At 40.2% G+C, this 20,674-nt stretch overlaps 1 protein-coding gene across 3 annotated transcripts in view; it reads right to left on the bottom strand.

Moving 5' to 3' along the window:
• LOC146614611 (discs large homolog 1-like protein) overlaps positions 1–11,697 on the bottom strand; it is a 116,114-nt gene extending 104,417 nt beyond the window's left edge. For all 3 annotated transcript variants that reach the window (XM_085375378.1, XM_085375379.1, XM_085375381.1), the window contains exons 1-4: positions 11,679–11,697; positions 10,451–10,612; positions 6,962–7,757; positions 6,698–6,794 (exon numbers count right to left, since the gene is read on the bottom strand). In XM_085375378.1, coding sequence (XP_085231504.1) covers positions 6,698–6,794; positions 6,962–7,757; positions 10,451–10,612; positions 11,679–11,697 — 1,074 coding nt within the window. The remainder of the gene's footprint in view (positions 1–6,697; positions 6,795–6,961; positions 7,758–10,450; positions 10,613–11,678) is intronic.
• Between the last annotated feature and the right edge of the window lie 8,977 nt (positions 11,698–20,674).

Here is a 20,674-nt window from a genome sequence, read left to right as displayed (position 1 = left end):
GATTACTCCGTCTGATGTTTGAGCCCTCCTCACAGTTACATCACGATGCCAGCTGGACAGCTGTTCAGATGGTAGGACTACAGAAAGGATTTATCATGGCCTTTTCCTGGCAATTGCAAGTAAAGTACCCCTGAAAAACTAGGCATGCAATGACTGCATGAAGTGTTCATGCAGCCATGGTCTTTTCTGGCTTTCTTTCCAAGGTCTTTGTGTATCTCATCATTTTTTTCTCTCTATCCTCCTCTTTGTCCATCCTAAAATAGTTCCACCTCTTTAAAGTCTATTAGCAGCCTAAGGTAAGCCTCTTAGGAGAGACTCTTGCTCTCTTGGTGCACAGAAGGCACTCAGTCAGACCAAACAATAATCAGTCACTAATAAAACCAGAGTGGGATTTAAGACTGGATATATCAGAGAGCAAAAGAGGATTGGGCAAGCTAGAGAGGAGAGTATTCATACACAGTTAAATACCCAGACTGCGTGACTCTGAAGACTAGGCAAAGATAACCCAAATAATATAAAATGCAGTTTTTCATTTAATTTATAAAGAGAAAAAATGTATCTGGCCCAATATGCAAAAGTAATTACACCCTAAACCTAAGAAGTGGTTTTGTCACACTTGGCAGCAAGAATTGCAATCAAGCTTTCGCGATGACTGCCAGTGAGCTTTTCACTGCTACTTCCTATTATTCTCCAGATTCCTTTGTGATGAATGATCTTGGAATCAGGCTGTATTTGGAAGTTTTTGGTAGAACTGACAGTTCTGCTAAAGTTAATCATAAACCCTTGGATTTGATTCTGTGCATACAGACAGAAGATCACGCTCCTAAGAGTTAATTTCATATAAATAAGCTCAGGATCTGGCAGACACATAGTATTTCTAGCTAAGGTGGCAGGACGACAGAGTAGTCAGCATGTTTACCTTTTACATAGACAGTAAGGTTCAAACCACCAAACGCCCAGACCACAATATATTAGGTGTAACTGTCAAGGCCAAATCCCTCTACACGCCCATAATGAAGACTATTTTCATAAGCCAGAAGCCATCTTCCAAACTTATGATCAAAATTATTTTCACTCTGTTCAAGATGTTGTTTTTAGTTTAAGAAGCTCTAGGACAAGCTGTGAGACTGGCAGGGAGACATTGATTTGAAACTTTATTGTAGGTTTTATGATGGTTTTTACTTTTTTGTGGGGTGTCTATTACTTTGAAATTACTGAGGGGAAAGAACATCTTCTGTAATTAATACAGTTCATCTTCAGCTACATGTATGCCCAGTTTTTGTGCTGAAAATAAGACACAGGAGAGACAGCTAAGTAGTTGGAGTAATGTTTGGAGTCTAAAAAAAGTGAGCAAAATCAGGAGAAAGTTGAGGACATAATTACACTGTACTGACAGGATCTCTCTCACGCATTCATTACTAATTAATTCTACTGGTACATTTCCATGCTACAGTAGTGTTTTGCCTGTCCGTACTATTGGCAGACTGATATACTTAAACTGTCTGAGAAAATAAAAAAATATGGGTGGAAGGTCTAAAATTGGTCATTTTTATCCCACTGCTCTGAAGTTGCTAGGCATCCATGGATATAAATGAAACACTTTAGGTGAGTAATTAAAAACAATATAATACTTGTATAACATGTTATATGTGTAAAAATGCTAAAAAAAAATTAGCCATTTGTTAGGTAATTGCCATGGAACATGATAACGTTATAATATCAGATACAGATAAGACCCTTCAAGGGTCTAAGATGTCCCAGTTTGGTCACTAAACTAAAGAAATAAACAAACAGAGAGTTAATGTTTTATATATTTACATTAGCTCCTTCTCTGTGTCTCAAATTGTGCACCTTCACTCGTGACTTTGGGTGCATAAAGGCAAGTACCACAGTACCCCTATGGTGTATTCATAAAAGTCAAAAACTGAGTTTTAATAGCTCAGTTGTTACAATCTTAGCTACATAGTGGCAAAAGAAGAGGCTAGTTGCTAGCTGGAAGATGCATATCTATTTTAGGCAAGTTATATGTGTTCTGATATGGCTTAGTTTTTATATCTTTTTTCAAATGTATGTGTTATGTATAAGAATTTGGTATTATATACAGAGGTTCAAGAATCAAATGTCCCCAAAAAACAGCAGGTAGCACAATAACTGCAGTCAAACCCTGCATCATTTCAGGAAAATGTACAACTCATAGTGTTGGATTTCAGACAGTGCTCTGTCAAAATCCTACAAAATACATGTTAATATCGCCTCTGTCAGTGCGCCCCAGGGCAGCTGTGGCTACAATGTAGCTTGCCATCACCAGTGTGTGAATGTGTGTGTGAATGGGTGGATGACTGGATGGCATCCAGTCGTGTCTCTATGTCTCAGTGTCTAGTCTGCTTCCTTCTGATTCTCCAACACGTTCTCACTCCCAAAGCATAACATTTTACACTAGGTGACAAATCGTCGATATATTAAACTTCCGGGTGCATGCACATGCACAGATCAGAAAAATTAGGAAACATGAGAACTATTTGGAATGAATCTAGACATGTGCATTTGTTTTACTTAAATCGCTTTGGAAAACAATATCTAATGTCATTAAAGTGCTGGTTAAGGTTAGGGATAAGGGTAGGGTTAGGGCTGGAATACATGGCTGGAACATGTATTACCACGAGAGCGTCATTCTACTGGATTTCATCCATAACCCGGCGCGTAGCATAGGAGCGTGGAATGTCACCTTTCGTGTTCCTCAGGAACACCTTGGGACGTGACAAATCGTCCGTATATTACGCCTCAGGAGTGAGAACGGGCTGGATTGTCTCATGTGTCCTGTTTTAACTTGACAGTCCCATGTCCTATGTCAGAGTACCTGGTTTTGCTTCCCCTTGCCTCATTATGCCTTATTCCTCACAGCTGTGTTTCCCTCCCGTTTCCCATTCTCTCATTACTCCCTTGTGTATTTAAGCCCTATGTTTTCCTTCCATCACCACCCCCATGTGCTGTGTTTGTTCTCTCCATGCTACTGGTATTTGCCAGTTCTCTGTTCCCAGTTTAGTTCCCTAGTTTCTTAGTGTTTTTGGTTTGAGTTTCATGTTTCTAGTTTCTTATTTTTGTTTTTGTTTTCTGTATTAGTGTAAGAGTTGTTCCTGCAATAAAACTGCCATTTTGAGTTTCCTCTCCATGTATGAGCCCTGTGTTTGGGTCCTACATCCTGCCTGCCACACAACAAACCATGACAGTAGGTAGTGTGCTCCATGATAGGGTACTTTTAGTACTTATTTGAGAAATGCAAAAATTTTAAGATTGTCGATTTTTTTGCAGTATACAAAACTTGAACTTTTTTTCTCAAGTCCACACACAAATATCTTTGTCACCTTTTTGCCTGCTGCAACATGCAGGCTTTAAATCTGTCCCAGCTCACACTGATTCAACTCCTTATAAATGGGTCATGCATTTCTGAGCATGAACATATGTGCATAATGCATGTGTTTAATTTTGCCAGCCTAGTTTTTTTTTAGCCAAGTTCTCTCTTCTGCCTCAAGAGCAGTCAGTCATTCAGTCAACCACTGCACCAGTCGCATACCTTCACAGCCAGGCAGTCGCTCTTTTGAAGTGTCTGTCCTATCAACCTAGTTTGCTGTCTCTCTGGGTGTCACATGATGTCAGACCAATAACTGTACATCAGATCAGCATTCCCATTAGAATCGCTTCACAAAAGCACAGCCTACTACTCTTATAACCTGTTTATTCACAAACTAAAGCAAGTCAACTGTACATGAAGCAACCGTGTCCCCAATTTGATATGGCTAAGTTTCCCATCAATGATTCATTCAGAATGAGTTTGACATTAAAAATTAAGGCATTGCTGTAATGACTGAATAAATACACCGATCACAAAATTATAAAACTTTAGCTATTTAAATTTTTTTCACTGTCTTAATGACCACACTGACACACCCTGTACTCCTGTGCCCTGATTTGTCTTCTCCGCCACTTTCTACAGTAGCCTGCTCTGTTCCCGTGTCTCACCTTGGTAGTGAGGATACAGATGCAATCCATCCTCACCAGTTCGACTGGCAAACTTTCACCAAAACATCTCGTGGCTCCAACTTTCCTGTTCCACCAATCAGATGTTTGCTGCTTTTGGTGGCATGTTTTTCCCGTCTGTCTGTCTCTGTCTCCTCCTTTCCTTTCATCGTTCAGTTTCTCTCTCCTCCCTTTCTTGTGTCCTCTCCACCTGTCCTTTCATCAGAGCAGCCAGATAGGACTTCTCTCCTAAAACAGAGGCCGAATCAGAAACATGGCGAGTCTGTCCCGATGCACCTCGACCCGCCCTCTTGGTTTCCAGCTGCTTTCTTCGTTTTATGGCAGCTGGTAGCCACATTTTGAACTCGAAGAGTGCATGGCTCAGAATATATATCGGCACGCATGCAGAACACTCAGCACACATACACACGCAAACACACACAAAAAAAAGCGGCAAACGTCTGGAGACAGCCGCAGAAGCGCACACACATGGATGCACAGGCAAACACTCACACTGACAGACGTGTATGCACAGACATAAGCGCATACACAAACAGATTCACACACACTCACACCACTCTCTGCTTTTTTTTATCAGGTCAGGTCTCTGTTTGGCAGAAGTGGGGGGGCTTGAGTGAACAGTAACAGCGGTATAGCAATGGATGCTCTACTTTCAACTTTTTGACTGTGGGTGAAGTTAAAGCTCCATATGTAGCCCAAAGCTACACGCAGAGCTGCGATTTGACTCTTTTGCTTTTCCTTGATACACAACATTACTACAGCTGGCACTGTAATATACTGTATGTGTACAATATACAGTAAATGCTGTAATATAGAGCAAATACTATACACTACCTGTGGCGCTGAGAGAGAAGGGAAAGTTGGAGTAAGCAAATCCATGTCTAACACTCACATCTGCAGCAGAGCATGAACATGTGCAACATGTCTTCGAGTTCACATGTGCATTTGTATCTGCTCTACTTTTTTGTCCTATTCCTGTGCTTGCACTCATTGTTGTTTTTTCCTGATGCTCTCCGTTGCCAACAGAAAGTGGTCAGTCTGTCTGCACTGGGCTGTGATAACCAGAATCATTATTAATAGCTTTGGGGTGAAAAAAACAAAACGAAACATTCTTCACTATCCAAACAAAAGTGAGTTCTTATTAGCTGGCTAAAGTTAGACAAGGTCATGATGGCAAGGCAGTAACATTTTGAATAGTTTAAAGGACCTACCAAGTGTAATGTGGGCTGCTGTGGAAAAGGATGGTGCAATTTTGGCCACTACAACAAGAATTAGATGAAGAGTGTTTACATGCATTGCTACACTTTCAGCTGTATAGCAGTTCTAAACAAAGCGAGTGGCTTGTAGTGGTACATGTTAGCTATGCAGCATTTTGACTAGAAGAAAGTCTGTGTTTTGTCCCAGGTGGGTGTGACATTACAGGAAAAGTATATATGAGCATAGCAACATATCATTATTTCCATCAACCTGAGCTGCACAAACTTCTGCATGTGCTATAGAATAATCAGAGGAGATGAGGGCACAGGTACAGCTAACGTGGTTGAACAGGTGACCCGGGTTTGAGTCAATCCTGAACTATTTTCTGTGTCATTTTCACTTTTTCGTTCCCGTTAGAACAAATGAAAAATGGCCCACAAAATAATTTTTAAAAAACACAGAAAAATAAACAAAAGGAAACAAAAGTGTGCTCCATATTGAATAATCCACTAATCAAAAAGTTTTAATTCTTCTCCAATCCATGAAGTGTGCTTGGGCAAGATACTGCGTGATAGATGAGGCTCGGTACGCTCTGAACAAAAAAATAATTGCTCAGTTTCCATATTGGCTGGGCTTTACTTAACATTTTGAAAATTGACCCATTTTTGTGATCAAAAATGAAAACTTGATGCTTCCAACTCCACAAATTCAATCATCATGTAAAGAGCAGAACTTTAGTAAACAGACACACTGAAAAAAGCACAATGACATTACTCTAATGATGCTCTATGTTCAGTCATCAGCAACAAGCCTGCGGTCAAAAAGCTCAAACTAAAGGAAACCATCAATCCCTGTTTACCCAAGGGTTAGGGTTAACCCTCTGACCTCATTCTGCTGACTGTCCAGATTATTAAAACGTTACTTAACCTGTTTCCCTTTGTCATATTATGCAATGCATGAATCTGTATAAACAACCTGTCTATCTTATTCTGCCTGCTGCAGCCACCACAAGCCTTTCGACACACTGATTCAAGAGCAGACGTGGTGTCTCTCATAAACACTTCTCAGGAACCTTTCTAACAGCTTCTGAAAATGTCATTTTCAAAGTCAATAGTTTAACAATCACAACATAATCAATTAAAACGTGTTTCCTGTTTTATTTTGATAGTCTCACATCCTGTGTTCAGTGTGTTCAGTTTTGCTAGTCTCGTTCTAAGTATTCTTAGTTTAGTTTCCTCACAGTTTCCTTAGTGTTTATGGTCTCCTTTTGCCTTTGTTTTGTTCCTGCCTTTAAGATTTCGTTTTCTTGCTTCTGTTTATCTGCATCTGGGTTCACACTGCAAATTCCAAGAGTCTGCAGCTACAGACTCGTGACACAACCTCTATCTCATTTTCTGTCAGCTACAGACAGATTTGCTGCAGCTTTCCTGTGGTCCTTACAACAAAACATAAAGAGATGTCTTACCTTGTTGTGGGTCACTGGGCTCGTGGGTGGCCTGGAGAGGGCTGGACCATGGGTTGGGCTAGTGGAAGGGCCCTGTCCTGGTCCAGGACTGGTTGGGCTGGTTGGAGAAAAGAGATCAAGGGAGGGTGCAAATAGGTGAACTCCAAATATGTGTCCATTAGTGTTCTGTTCTATATCTAAATTCCTAATAGCATGTTGAAGTACTATATAAAGATATTACACTAGCAATCAATGCACATTCATATTACCAGAGACTGCACTCACGCATAAGGTCCTTTGTTCAGCTGTCCAGGAGGACTTGTGGACCTGCGTCCGCTGAAGGTGAATTTTCCCTGGCTTGGACTAGTCGGACTTGGAATGGGAGTGACTTTGCTGAATCCTGAGTCCTTGCTGGTCAGAGGAGCAGTAGGGACAGAATCTGTGACTTTGTTGGGACCTGGGCTTGTGCTGGAAGGGATCCTGGTGCGGGCAGGTTTGTCCGGAGCAGTTGGAGACACAAGGCCTTGAATGGTGCTCGAGACGAGGGCTGAGACTGTCACCAGGTCAGAAGAAGCAGGAATGCTTTGTGGGCTGGTGGAGCTTTCTGAAGAAACGCCAGAGCTGGTGGCAGTGAGCTTTGTTCCATTTAGCGACACTCCAGGAGATGTATTTGTGGAGCCGGTCGAGGTTTCTGCATTACTAACTGTGACACTGGGTTTAGAAGTCTCCGCTTCAAATGATTTGGAGCCCCCCGGTTGAGCAGGAGGAAGAGGAGCACGGTACTTCACTTTGGCCAGCTGCAACTCAGGTGTGCTGGACTGTGTTGTAGGCGAAGATGGCTTTGTTGCTGGTGTTGCTGATGGTACTGGAGGCGCAGGATACTTGAATGACCTGGGTTTGGAGACGAGTGGTTTGGGTTGGGATTGTCCATCAGAAATGCTGGAGGTCAAGGGACCTGTGGAGGACAGTGGCTGGGCTGAGGGTTCTGCTGGCAGCCAGCAGGAGGCAGCAAGGTTCTTGGGACTGTCCGCAGAGCACTTACTGTCTGCAAGGACGGTAAACTCATAGTACTCCTGGATATCTGGAAAAAGGAGGAAAGTAACAATGTGAACGGGTGTAGTGATTAACTAAACCCTACAGAAGTGGGCAAATCACTGAGTGCAAACAGTGAGTGTTTAATTGATACATTAATTTATTCACCAAAAGACAGATTAGTTGATCATTAATAAAAATAAATCCATGGTGTAATTTATAATCAGTTAACCTTTAAAAATCATATTGTGCAAAAGTCTGGGGCCACCCCACATTTCATTATATTTTGCTTCATAAGAGCCAGAGTTTCCCTCAGTTGATCCATCAACTGTTCACTGAAGAATGAAGAATCCAGCCATTCTCTCAGGAGAGAGGTGCAATAGTAAGAGCCTACAGCCATCTGTAGGCTGGACGGGGTGAAGGCGGTGGCGTTGGGGATCTTGTCAAAAACCGATGAAATTATGAACACAGAAAAGTACTGTCAGATTTTGATCCACCAGCTAATACCAAGCACAATGCCAATGCCGGAAAAACATAGATGGATAGAAAAACACACCAAAAAAGCATAAAATATGAATGATCTTCAGGACTTGCACCTCAAAGGTAGTGTAATTAGACATCTACCTAAGTATTTATTAGGTATATGTCTGCATTTAAAGTAACTACTGAATATGGTGGAAAGGCCACCATGACAGCTAGATGTGCTTGGGGAGAACAGACATCACTAAGTGTCGAAGCATCACCACTAATTAACCAGTTTTAACCAAAAAGGCCAATAAATACTTATTTGTTAAGAACCTGGCAATCTTGACGGGTATACAGTCCAGCTTTTTTTGTTTTCTGTGTGTGGCTCTCTAACTTGTTTGCAGTGAATTTTATCAGATGAGATTTGATAAGTTTACTCCACCCGTAGAATGACCTGATTTGCCTGCTTTGTATTCCAGTGTGTCGGGATTTGGTACCGGTGGGTGTAAGAGAGCCTGTTATACAGTACGACAGGTTTAGTTACTGAGTGGCCGTAAATAAAGGTGCAGATATGGGGAAATGCTTGCCTCTTATTTACAGTCAGTTGTTCCCTTAAAAGTCATGTTGCCGTGACTGTTAAGTCAACTGCAGGTTGGCAGCTAACAAATGAATGCCCTATTTAAATGTAGCCCCTATGTTCTGAAAACAACTATCTGCAACTGTCCCAGGATTGGTTAAATTTGTTAAGGGAGTCCCCACTGTGAGCTGGACAGAGGCTGAGATGTTAAAAAAAAAGCTGCTCCAGCAGAGCTTAACTATTACTTTATAGTATATGCTAAATTATTCAGATGCAAGCAAAACCGAGATGGTCACAAAGAGGCTCCATATCTCAGAGTACACCAGTAGAGAATGCGTTACCTAATGAAACATAGCTAATACTCTGAGGACCTCTAGTGGCGACATAATATTACTAGCAATGGTTCGCTTCCCCTAATCCACAGTACAGCTGACAAATAGTTCTGCACTAAATCATATATCATCCTGTAAGCACATCTCAAATGAGTTTGGTGGCTATAACACAGATGATAAGGGGGAATAAAAAAGGACAGTGAAATGTAAATAGTGGAATAATCCAGTGCAAGCAGCAGGAACGCAAACCCATACACAAAGTCTTCTCTAATCTTTACCAGAAAGAAGGATCAATAAGAATATCAAGCAACAAAACAGGGGAAGCATTATTTCGCAACCCATCAGATCCAATTTGGTTAAAGTAAAAAGTCAAGCTTCAAAAGAGGAACTGAGTGAACAGCATAAACAAGCACACAAACGCTGGCACAATAAACGTGAGAAGGTGCGCTGCTGTAATAGCTACAGGTGTGGGCGGGGTAGAAAGCAGGTGGGGCCTGGGAGTGAAAACCAGTTTGTCACCATTAACATTACCATGAGGATTCTCGTGTGATTAAGCAACAGTTAATCAAAGGAAACTTTGCTGGTTAGACTGTCACTTTGTTAGAGGAATTTGTACATAGATTTAGATTTTAAAGGTGGGTGCTTGCTTTCTGTGACACCCTACGTTCTGCTCTACATTTTCTGGTTAGGGATCCAGTGACAGCACAGCTCAAACATCTTGTAAAAACTATATCAGCCCCACAGAAATGAAACAGTTCATGAATTCAGCCTATTTTCTGCAAACCTAATGTTGGAAATCTAGTCAGTCCCTGTCAATCCCAAACACAGCATGACGATGCTTGTAGTGTGGTATCTGGTATCTGTAAGACACGAATCTTGATAAATGAACAAAATCCATGCACAACATTGAGATTATTGCATTATTGCGAAGAGGAAGTGAAGAATCCAACGAAAGGCTCAAATCTTTAAGATCGATAAAACTGATATTTACCTTTGCTGAAACTTTCTGTTTTATTAGTCAATGAACTAACATAATGTAATTCACAAATGGCAAAACCACTGTCTCTACTTTTGTAAAAATGATGTAAAATGTTATAAAATAATTGCATGTGGACTAATCTGCACGTAAGATGAATGGTTAGACACCAGAAGTGCAAAAATGTTGTGATGTGTTAAGATAAAGTGCAAGAAGTTATGCAGATGTATGCGTTAAACTGATAGCAAATTAAACATAAAATACACGTAATGCCTGACAGAAAGCACTTCAAGCACAGCTTAATTTCCAAAAAAGTCAATATAAAAGAAGTTTGCCTAAATTGTCAAAATCCAGGAAATCTGATCAAAGCTGACCAAAGCAAATTTTCTTACCAAGAAGTGCACTGAAGAGCTGACTTTGAAAGACGTTGATGACTTTGTCCAAAGACTGCTGCAGCTGGTGGTCTTCCTCCACAGGTCCCTGTTTGGCCTTTTGCTGTCTCTGGTCTAGCTTGGCTCGATACTGCTGGAGCAGCTCCAGGGCACGCTGGGCGTCTAAAGAAAACATAAATAAATAAATAGAAAAAAACATGGTTTTTATCTCTTCTGGAAAACACAATATCCAGCTGCTCTTAAGCAGAGCAAGGAGACGCTCGATGTTAAAAGCTTTTAATTGCAGATAACTACGGTTAAAATCGAGAATTTCTGCATGTCTGTCTGAAAAATAAAGTGTCTTCATTCATTTTTTTCATGAATGAAGACACTTTGGGGAAAAAAGGGTGGTTTGGGGAAAAAAGAAAAGAAAAAAAGTAGATGACTCTGTGTTTTCCTTCCAGGCTACTAGATCACAACTTCTATTAGGGTTTGTAATGATCAGTGAAAGCCTTCTTAATTAAAATGGTAATTAAGACTTCATAACCCGTGTATTTGCACATTTTATGGATTAAAGATAAACTATAACATTTTACTGCCATCCTTTATATCGCCCCGATGTCCTCATGCAGAAGGGTAGTAGAGTTTATGGTGCAAGGGAAGGTGCAGGCTGCAAATTCCAGTCTCTGAACAGCTGATTAAACCGGAAGCAGTGACGATCAACGTCAAACTTCGACTAAATGTGTCAGTGCGTACATTAACTTTACACTTGCATGACAATACGTAAAGCCAAAATGAATTAAAAGGGTGGCAATTCAATTTCTATGCATCTATCTGCAAGCACTTTTATATTGAAGAGCTCTATTTGTGGGCAGCTTTGCTGTTTTTTGCATTTCACTGCAAAAAACAGCAAACGTGTTGTTGTCTAAATATTATGTATGCCGAATTTACAACAGCGTCCGAGTATGCAGTAAGAGCCCTGGAGCTATTTTCTAAAAGTCGTGTACACGTACACTGAATAGTTCCTCGTTTAAAAGTGCAGGTGTTTCACACAAGTTTCGTGCGCTAACGCATAAGAGCGCCTCGCGGAGCTAGCGCAACATCAACGCGACCTTTTTGAGTGATTAAAAGTGATACGTTCGGTGTCACAAAATGCGTTATACGATAAGAATATTAACACAGAAGTATTATAAGATAGACGTGTAACTACAGACCGAAAGTCCATTTTCCTAACAAGTATTTTCTTTACCTTTCTGTCGCACAGGCATGGTGGCACGCACGCCGAGTCCTCCTCCCCTGGCTCACACCGATCCGACTCTGTTATCACAGATGTGAGCGTCTGTCCCGCGACAGCCTGCTCACCCAACTAGGACACCAAACTGTCACCACAACAGGCACCACCGACCTGTCCGGTAGTTAAGAGAAAATATAATTCAATGAAGTGTTGAAAAAAGTGTCAGAAAACTGACACAGACACTGTCAACAAACGCTGACAATCACCGCGTGGACTTAGAACCCGGAGTAATAATGATAGCGTGATTGTTTTTCCCCTCCCTCTGTTCCTCTTTCACTTCAAGGCTCCCTGTGTCACCATTTGGTTAAACTAATACCGATTTCTTCACCCAGATGACTTGACTCAAAACGCCGTCCGACCGGTTGAACGGTCCTGCGAGACGAACACACACACGCACACACACACACGCACGCACACACACACTCAAAACCACAGATGAAGCAGGTTGGAGGGGCTCTTCATAAGGAGCTTGTGTCTTGCAGGTATTGTCATGTTAAACAGCCATATTGTATGGAGTGGATAAAAGCCCGGTCTATTCTGGGTTGCCTATCCACATCTAATCCACTCAATGCCGAGGACAGACTTGGGTTTACAGATACTGATCTAACTACATTAAATCTATGAAAGCTTTCCTCTCCTGTTCCCAGCTTAGTCTTTGGCTCTTGTCACTCAGTTATGTCTGTTTATGGAGCTTACATGGGTGCATACAAAGAAAAATACAAGGGGGTCCAATTGAAATGTCACTGGTGCAATCCCAGCAAAAGTCCAGGCACTTCATCCCTGTGTGGTTTTAGCCATATTGTCATGGTAAACTGAGTGTGCTGAGTAGATGAAAACCATCCCCTGTACCAGACCTGTCTCACTAAACTGTAGTGATCCACATCCCTACCAGGCAAGTCCTCTTTAGTAGTGGAAAGAAATAAAGCCTTTCTTTAGAATCTAATGACTCTATATGAGTATATATAGAGAGCCATAATGCCCATTCAGCTTTAGCATGCAGTCTGTTGTCCCTCCTTTTCTACCTTTATGCGAGCCATAGCCTGGTTTCCTGGCTGTCTCTGAGCAAGAGTTGCAAAAAGTTTTGCTATTCCAGTCAGAGCGACGCAGGGGATGCTCAATCAGTATCAGCATCTGCTGCTCCATTCAGTGAAAAAAATAAAACTCTGTGTGATAGAAATCAAAATTTATCAGTATTTTTGACCTATTGTCTTTGCCCTTTGCATGAATTAAGTTTCTTAAAAGCGAGGTGTTTTGCTATCAGTGATCAAGTGGGGATCCTAAAGCTACACAAGCCAGAAAAATGCTGTTTTTCTACCCATGCATTTACTGCTTCAGCATTGTGTTTGGGATCATTGTCATGACGAATAATGAATATATTGCCATATATTGACACTTACTAACCGCCACCCTTGAGAGGAAATTTATATAGAGTAGTGTTTTTGAATGTAACTGTAAATTTCCATAATTAATTAAAACGTCTCCTGACAGGTTAGTGGGACTGTGAAACATTTCCTTTTAAAAAACATAACACTCAAGATGTTTTACACATAGACAGTATGCCACCACAATATCACCCACTAGTTTTGGGGTCTGTATTTCATTTCCTGCTTCCATGTTGGCTTTTTGGACCCAGAATATACTTTATATGGATCAATGGGTGGATTGCTAATTTATTGCCTGCTACACCAATTAGCTCAGTTGACAATGTCCAATCATAAACTATGAGATGGTAAAAAATAGATACACCTGTTGGCTAATTTTTGCTAAGCAACAGACTAACTAAGTACAATTAATATTGCTCAGGAAAACCTGAAGCCCAAACTCCTGATCTGTACCACTGACACATCTGTTAGGACATCACAAAAAGCTGTGCCTAGCACAAGAGCTAACAGCAAGCTAAGCAAGCTGTACTGGGAAACACTGAAGTAATAAGTAAGCGTAATAATAAATATGAATCCATAATGCTTCAGTCGTTACTTAAAGCTGAAGAGATTTTGCCAACTCATTAGTCATAACTAGCAAAAACCTACACCAAGGGCAATTTTTGCCAGGTCTGCTGCACTTTTCACATTCTTCATTTTGTATTTAGTTGTGACTTGAACAAAATTCTGTTGCAGATATACATTTTGGTCACTGTGAAGTATAATTGCTGTATGTGCAATGATATTTGTGCAAAGTTTTATTGACATTGGCACACCCATTAAGAAACACATAGTGTAAATACAAACATGCACATGCACTTATCATTATAGCAAGGATATAAATAAATAAACTAATAAATGTGGTTATTTAAGTGGTTCTTGCAAGCTTTCTGTTTTAAAGAATGTAGCTGACATTTGTATCTCTGTCACTGTGTCAGTTATTAAGAGGAAGTGGCAATAAACTGTCCACTTTTACCTTAAGCAGCACACTTATGCGACTGGAAGCATTTAATCTCTTACATAGGTCATCAACATAGTAGATGGACACGTATGGTATGGTTTCATCACCTAATTTTAGTATTTCTTTCAGAGTCATTTTCAAATTATTTCCTGTTTGCTAAATTTAGCTAACCTATATTTTTTAAAAGTTACATATAGATATATAAGATGAAGAGCTCTACTTCCAGGATATGTTAAACTATGAAAAGCAATCTATGCTTGGTTTAATAGACAGGAAACTGTTATTGATCATTTCATCTAACTAGCCAAAGAGTAGCTTTTCCTAAATGATATGGTGTCCTTTTGTTCCACTGCCTTGTTTATCTTTGTTTTACTGTGACGTGGTGTGTTTAATGGGTGAGCATAAATCACCTTTAGAGACAACCGTAAGACTAAAAAGATGAAATCATTCAGAGAGTGACATTAGAAAAGCAGAGTTCATGCATGCTGGAGACACACTGCGCCTGTGTCTTCATGTGGACAGTAGAGCAGTGGTAGGGACACTTCCATCAGCATAAGCATGCAGCAGCTGAATGCAGGTCATGGACCCAGGCTCTGGTATTGTTATTGATTAGGTCAGAAGAGCTTATTGACCATTTTGGTGGGTGCACATAAACTCTCGCTCTGTATCTCTTACAAATTCTCGCCAGCAGTCACTCTGATTCCAGTATAATATATGAGTCAGAGTGGGGAGTAAATGCATGCATGATTGTGTAAGTGGGTTGGTCATGTGGCAAACAGAAGTATCTTTTTGTCCAATGCAGTGTGTAAAAGACAGAGTAAAGAGGGAAGGGAACAAAAGGGCGTCATTCTGCTTTTTGCCAGAATGTACGTTAGTGTGTGGGCGCCTGTGTGTGTGTGTGCGGTGTTACTCTCTATTGTTTATTGTCGGCTGATACCACAGTAAGCAGACTTGTTCTACAGTGGGCTCTGATGCCAAGAGAACAGTCGGGAATGGTACAAACCTGCCACCGGATAGAGAGTTTAGAAAAAAGGCATCTAACTTTCAGTTTGGTTGCAGAGACAAAAACTCAGATGTGTTAAAAATACACATCACACACATCATCAACAGGTACTTAAATTCCTCTTGACAAATATCTGTTAGTGTTGTTTGTTTACAGTTACATGTGCATTTATTTGTATTGAATGTTAATGATGCACATAGTTGATTGAGCAATGCAGCTGACTTTATGCAGGTAAGTCAAAATATTTTATGAGCTGCTCACATGTTTAGAGTGCAATGTGTTAAACTGAAAACTAACTACTAATGTATCTGTGATGCATTCAAAAATACTGGACGTCATTGAGGAAATTACATATTTTCTTTATTACCTTTTTGGATAAATTTTTATTATATTAAAAAAATTTGAAAATATATAGAAAAAAACCCATTTGCCTTATTTTAAATGGCAAATTACAAAACAACCCACGTACTTCACCATACTGTGTAATGTAGACAAAATGACTGCTGAGTAACTGAACACACAGGGCAATGGACTCCATCCAACCATTTCAGGATCACTGTGAGGGCTGGATCATATCCCAACAGCCATAGGGCAAGAGGCGAGGTGCATCCTGGACAGTCTTATCAGTCTGTCAGTCACCCCAGAGTACAAGGAGAACATGCAAACTCCTCAAAGCTGGGATTTTCGTTGGCCTACAAATGAACTCATTGATTCATTCTCATTAAATTTCCTTTTCACTAATTCCCACTACATACATTGAAGGCTTCTGGTTAAGTTCATAAAACGTTTTGGTTTCAACTAAGATTTCCATATAGAACTGTTAAGTCTAATTGTTGAATGTTGTCATTGGGTTTCTTAAATTTGTAAGTCTGAGTTCAATCTATAGGATCAAGACATCCCTTTGTCTCTGACCACCTCTCCAGCCACTCTGTGCAGGGGGAGGTTTTATTGCAGATACATCCTATCTGAAAGATCTGTTTCTTGTGATGTTGCTTCCTGCTTTTATGATCCTTTTGGTGAGCAGGAAGTCATGCACACACACACACGTTCTTGCACATACACACACATAGTGCCTTGTCTTAGAACCATTGGGGAGTTTACTGAGGGATCTGCTTGTGCTGTGCTGTGTATTGTAACAGTTTGTCAATAAATAGCTGCGAGGGAAGCTGCTCTTTGAAGGATTTTGGGCATGAGACAGGTAAGGAGCGTGAGCTCCAAGAGCTGGTTCTTGACCAAAACTTCCCTCGTTAGAGAGTGAAAAACCGGTTGAAGATGTTCTGTTATGTCTTGTGTTCTTCATGAGGAATAAGTCTCTAAACTAGCGGGGCTTGTGGAAGCACAGACCCAACAAGAACCAATTACTACTTTCTGGATTTGAATTATCATGTTAAATCGTTTGCCTTAATTGCAGAGTAACCTGTGTGCATGAACTAGTAAGATTTTCATACTTACCGCGATGCGCCAAGCTTTTTCTTCAACGTGGGTTTTGAGCCCCAGAAGAGACACACTGTGAGGCACCTGTCAGAACTCGGCTGACCCTCTGCGATCTACAGCTCAGATAAGTGTCAAGAATAGATGAGATGGATGGATCAAGAGGGATGAAGAGGAGTCAGGCTGTTAGCCTAATGGACAGAGAGACAAAGGAGCATCTGCAGAGATGATGAGAGGCCCTGCTGAGTTTAATCCACAGAGGTAACTGTAATCTCCCACAGACCTGCTGAGGCGATCCTCATCACTGTCTTTTCCTTCACATAATTTATCCATCGGTTCCTTTTCTTTTCCCATTTCACTTTTTCCCATATTCACCTTTCACCATCTTCTCTGTTCTGTTCAGCTTCTTTCACTGCAGCATTACTTTCATTCCTTATTCTGGCCCCTGCATTTCCCGCATCTGCATTTGAACTCATTTTTTTCCTCACTCCTTTCTCCTGCCTCCCCTTTTCCTTACGCATAAATATGGAAAGAAAAGTGTTGTTTTATTCCTCCACCCTCCTAAAAACAGCTCAGTGCACCAGGAGAAGCCCATATTACCAATAGTGACATTTTTATTATTTGTACAATAGAGACTTTAGTACATTATTCAAAACACTTCTTATATACTGAAAAAATGGTACGTCCCAAAGCCCAAAATGGCTCCAGTATAATCGCTGCACAGCATTTTTTCAATTTTATACATATATTATTTTTTGTAAAAACTGTATCTTAAATAGTATGTACAGATAGCGTCTGCAAAATGCATTCTAAACACATGATATATATTATATATACTTCGGCAATTACATTTCTCCGCATTAATACTCAAACTTAAAACTGGAAGGATTTCAACTTGCATGTGCAAATAAATAAAGAAATAAATAGTTTCTGTTAAATCGTCACTAAAATTTGTCCAACTTATAAACTCGACAGCGTTTCTCTCTTCGGAGGTCAAAGTACTTTTTGTCACACAACAGAAGAAGCAGCATTCAAGTTGGGTAGGTGTAGGTACTGCAGAAAGCATGAGTACATTCACAATCAATATGAGTCATTTTTAAATTGGATTTCATTCACAGCTATGTACAGTGACACCGCCCTCATTTGTTCAGCTCTTTTAGCAGTTTAAACACATAGAAAATGACTGAATTTTTTTTAAATAGTCATATACATATATATAATATATATTTGTATAACACAAATTCACAATTACAGTAGAAATACATTTTATACAGTTTTGGATAGTACATGTGTAGGTCTCCAAGTCATACTGTGCGTACTTCCATCCATAACTTTGTTATAAGTGTCATTATAAAATATCACAATTTTTGAGCAAAGCTAAGGTATATCAATATATTTAGAAAGAATTACCTGAAACATGTAGTAAAAAATAATTATATTATCAAACCTTTTACTCTGTTCTCATCACAATATCTTTGATATTTCAAACTCTGAATAGGGTCGGGGTAGGTACCTGTGGTTAAATCTCCTAACCACATGATTAAACTGTGCCGTGTTGTGTCTCCTATTGACAAAGTGATGGAAATCGTATTTGGAGAGTTGGCACAAAAAGGGTACCTGTCAAGTGAAATCAAAAGGACAGTGAAGGATGGTTCGCTCCGGATGAAACATCAGATGTTATGCAGAACAGAACAAAACTCACTGCCATGAAATGCCTTCAAGACCCATGGTGCATTTACATAAAGACAAAAAGAGACTCTGTATTTTAGTCAGTATATCTTCTCAAGCGTGACTATAAAAGTCAGACTACAGAGCAAAGGCTTTCAATCTCTGTTTTGGTGTTTTGTTTTTTTCCCTCTTTTTGCTTTTTTACATAGAGTCTATTGCTACGGTGGCCCTGAGAGGTCAAATGCACTGCAATTTTAGGAAACTTTGGCAAATGGAATAAGGCTGCAAAAGCTAAAAATCAAACAAAAAAACAAAAAAACCCTCACAAAACACAACGGAAGTGTTTTGGGGACACAATAGCATGACGGAACAGCTGCCGACGTGAGAAGCTAACAGTGATCGGCTAATAGCAAACATATATTTATGTTATTATGCGATTTAAACACACAGTACCTTGCATTTGTTTTCCCCTCACAAGAATCCTCCACTTCGTTTAAGCGTGTGTCGGTGCAACCCTTCGCATGTTTTGGTTCTGTCACATTATTATCTCCCCTAATACACTTCCATTGTGTTCTTCCAAGATTTTTTCTTTCGTGACCTTTTGTAGCATTTTTCTGTTTGCAGATGTTTTCTTAAATTGCAGTACTGTTGACCCATCAGGTCCACCGTAACTTTCATTTTCCCTGCTCTTTTAAATAGTTTGAGCATTTACCAGCAAATTCAGCAAGCCTTCCGTGTATGCCGAGTATCAATCAGCACCACCTTTTACAATTCATGTGTAACCGAAAGCACATGTGACACAAATCAGATGTTTCCCCGATTGTCAAAAAAAGAGACGATATCTGATTTATCCTCCTAAAATGAAACCTTGCAGATGCTTGTAGGGGCATTAGTGTCTCACACTGCTTTCCACAGGAAGGCCGAAGGTCAGGAGACTTCAGCAGAGGAGATGCTGAAGCCGGGTCAACGACTATAGAACAGCTTACCGGCTCATTGAAGCCACGTTTTTGATTTTAGTGTGTGCTGGGCCACAAAGAGGTAAAGCTCTGATATTGTTGTAAATACAGCCGAGGAGGCTGCATATGGCACAGATCAACAAGCAGCACTTAGTGCTTTAATACGTCTAGAGTCTTCTAGAGAGTAGAGACGTCCAGAAGCCAACAGAAAATGGCTATCTGTCAGTGTCCAGTGATGTAAAAGCATGCTGTGACTTTATAAACACATCAAAAGGGATGTGACATCACTGCACAACATAAGACAGGACTTTAAAAAGATGGCACCGTTAATATTAATGGACCAGTTTTATAATGGAAATGATATTCTAAAATGAGGGATGCATTATGCAACATTGCAGAGAATAGATATGTGTAATTTTATGTGTGTATTTGCCTGTTAGTTTATGTGCATGGCAGTGTGTGTAAACATTAGCATGACTTGCTCAATAGATGGCACTGCAGGACAAGTAAGGCTCTGCTGAAAAGCTCAATGGGCCGAGCCTCAGAAATATTGCTTTAGCTCCTTTCAGCACAGCTGTGCAAGCAACAGCTTTTTTTAAGAGAAAAGAAAAAAAAAAACAAGTAGCAGTGATGAACTATGAAAAGTGTTTTCTATACAGATAAAACGGTGATATACTCTTTAGAAAACCATTTGAAGAAACGACCCCTGTATTTCCACAGGAGGGAATTGAGAATATAGTTTATCAACAATAATCATAAGAATCATAAACTTTTAAGAGCTGTCTGCTCAGGCCCCAAGGAGAGTTCTAACAAGCTGAATCTCTATGTATGTACACAAGGCAGAGTCTTAAGTTTCAATTTCTGTACAGTGGAGGCAATAACCTGCAGAACAGAACAAAAAATATATCGGAGGAGTATGAAAATCAAAGACGGTGATAGAAAAAGGACTGAAAAGTGGGGAAAAAGACGGAAGATGCGAAAGAAACAATAAAGCTGTGAAGAACAAGGAAAGCGAACCATGTGCTACACCAAACAAAATACTTTAAATTCACAATGGACGGCAGTGGAGAAAAGAAAGAAAAATATCCCAAAATCTAACTAACCGACAAAAACTACTCAGACTGACCGCTCAGATGGCAGCTTAAATCACAAACCAACCACAAAATCCAAACTGCAGCAGCCCTGTAGGAACTTTAAAGTGTATAGTCCTCTTGCGGTCCGTCCAGCCGTCGATCAGATCAGATCGCTGACCGCCGGTAGACAGAAGAGCCGATATGTTTCCTATGGTACATTTGGCACTGGTATTTGCCTTTGGTCCAGCAATAGGCAAATAAATGTCTGACTGTTCCCTTAAAAATGTTTTAAAAAAACAACAAAAAAAGGGGGGGAAATGTGGCTCAATTTTCAGTTCCATAAACCTCCAGAGGAGGGCAGGTGGGATGGCGTGGGATGGCGATGAGCAGAGCAGAGAAGCGTTGCTGTATTTGTTTTGTTTGTTTTTAAAAACTATT

The sequence above is a fragment of the Diplotaxodon limnothrissa genome, linkage group LG17, assembly GCF_057381915.1.
Source record: "Diplotaxodon limnothrissa isolate DT_005_m linkage group LG17, D_limnothrissa_male_GT1.1, whole genome shotgun sequence".
Lineage (NCBI taxonomy): Eukaryota > Metazoa > Chordata > Actinopteri > Cichliformes > Cichlidae > Diplotaxodon > Diplotaxodon limnothrissa.
This window is presented reverse-complemented; position numbering and strand designations above follow the sequence as displayed.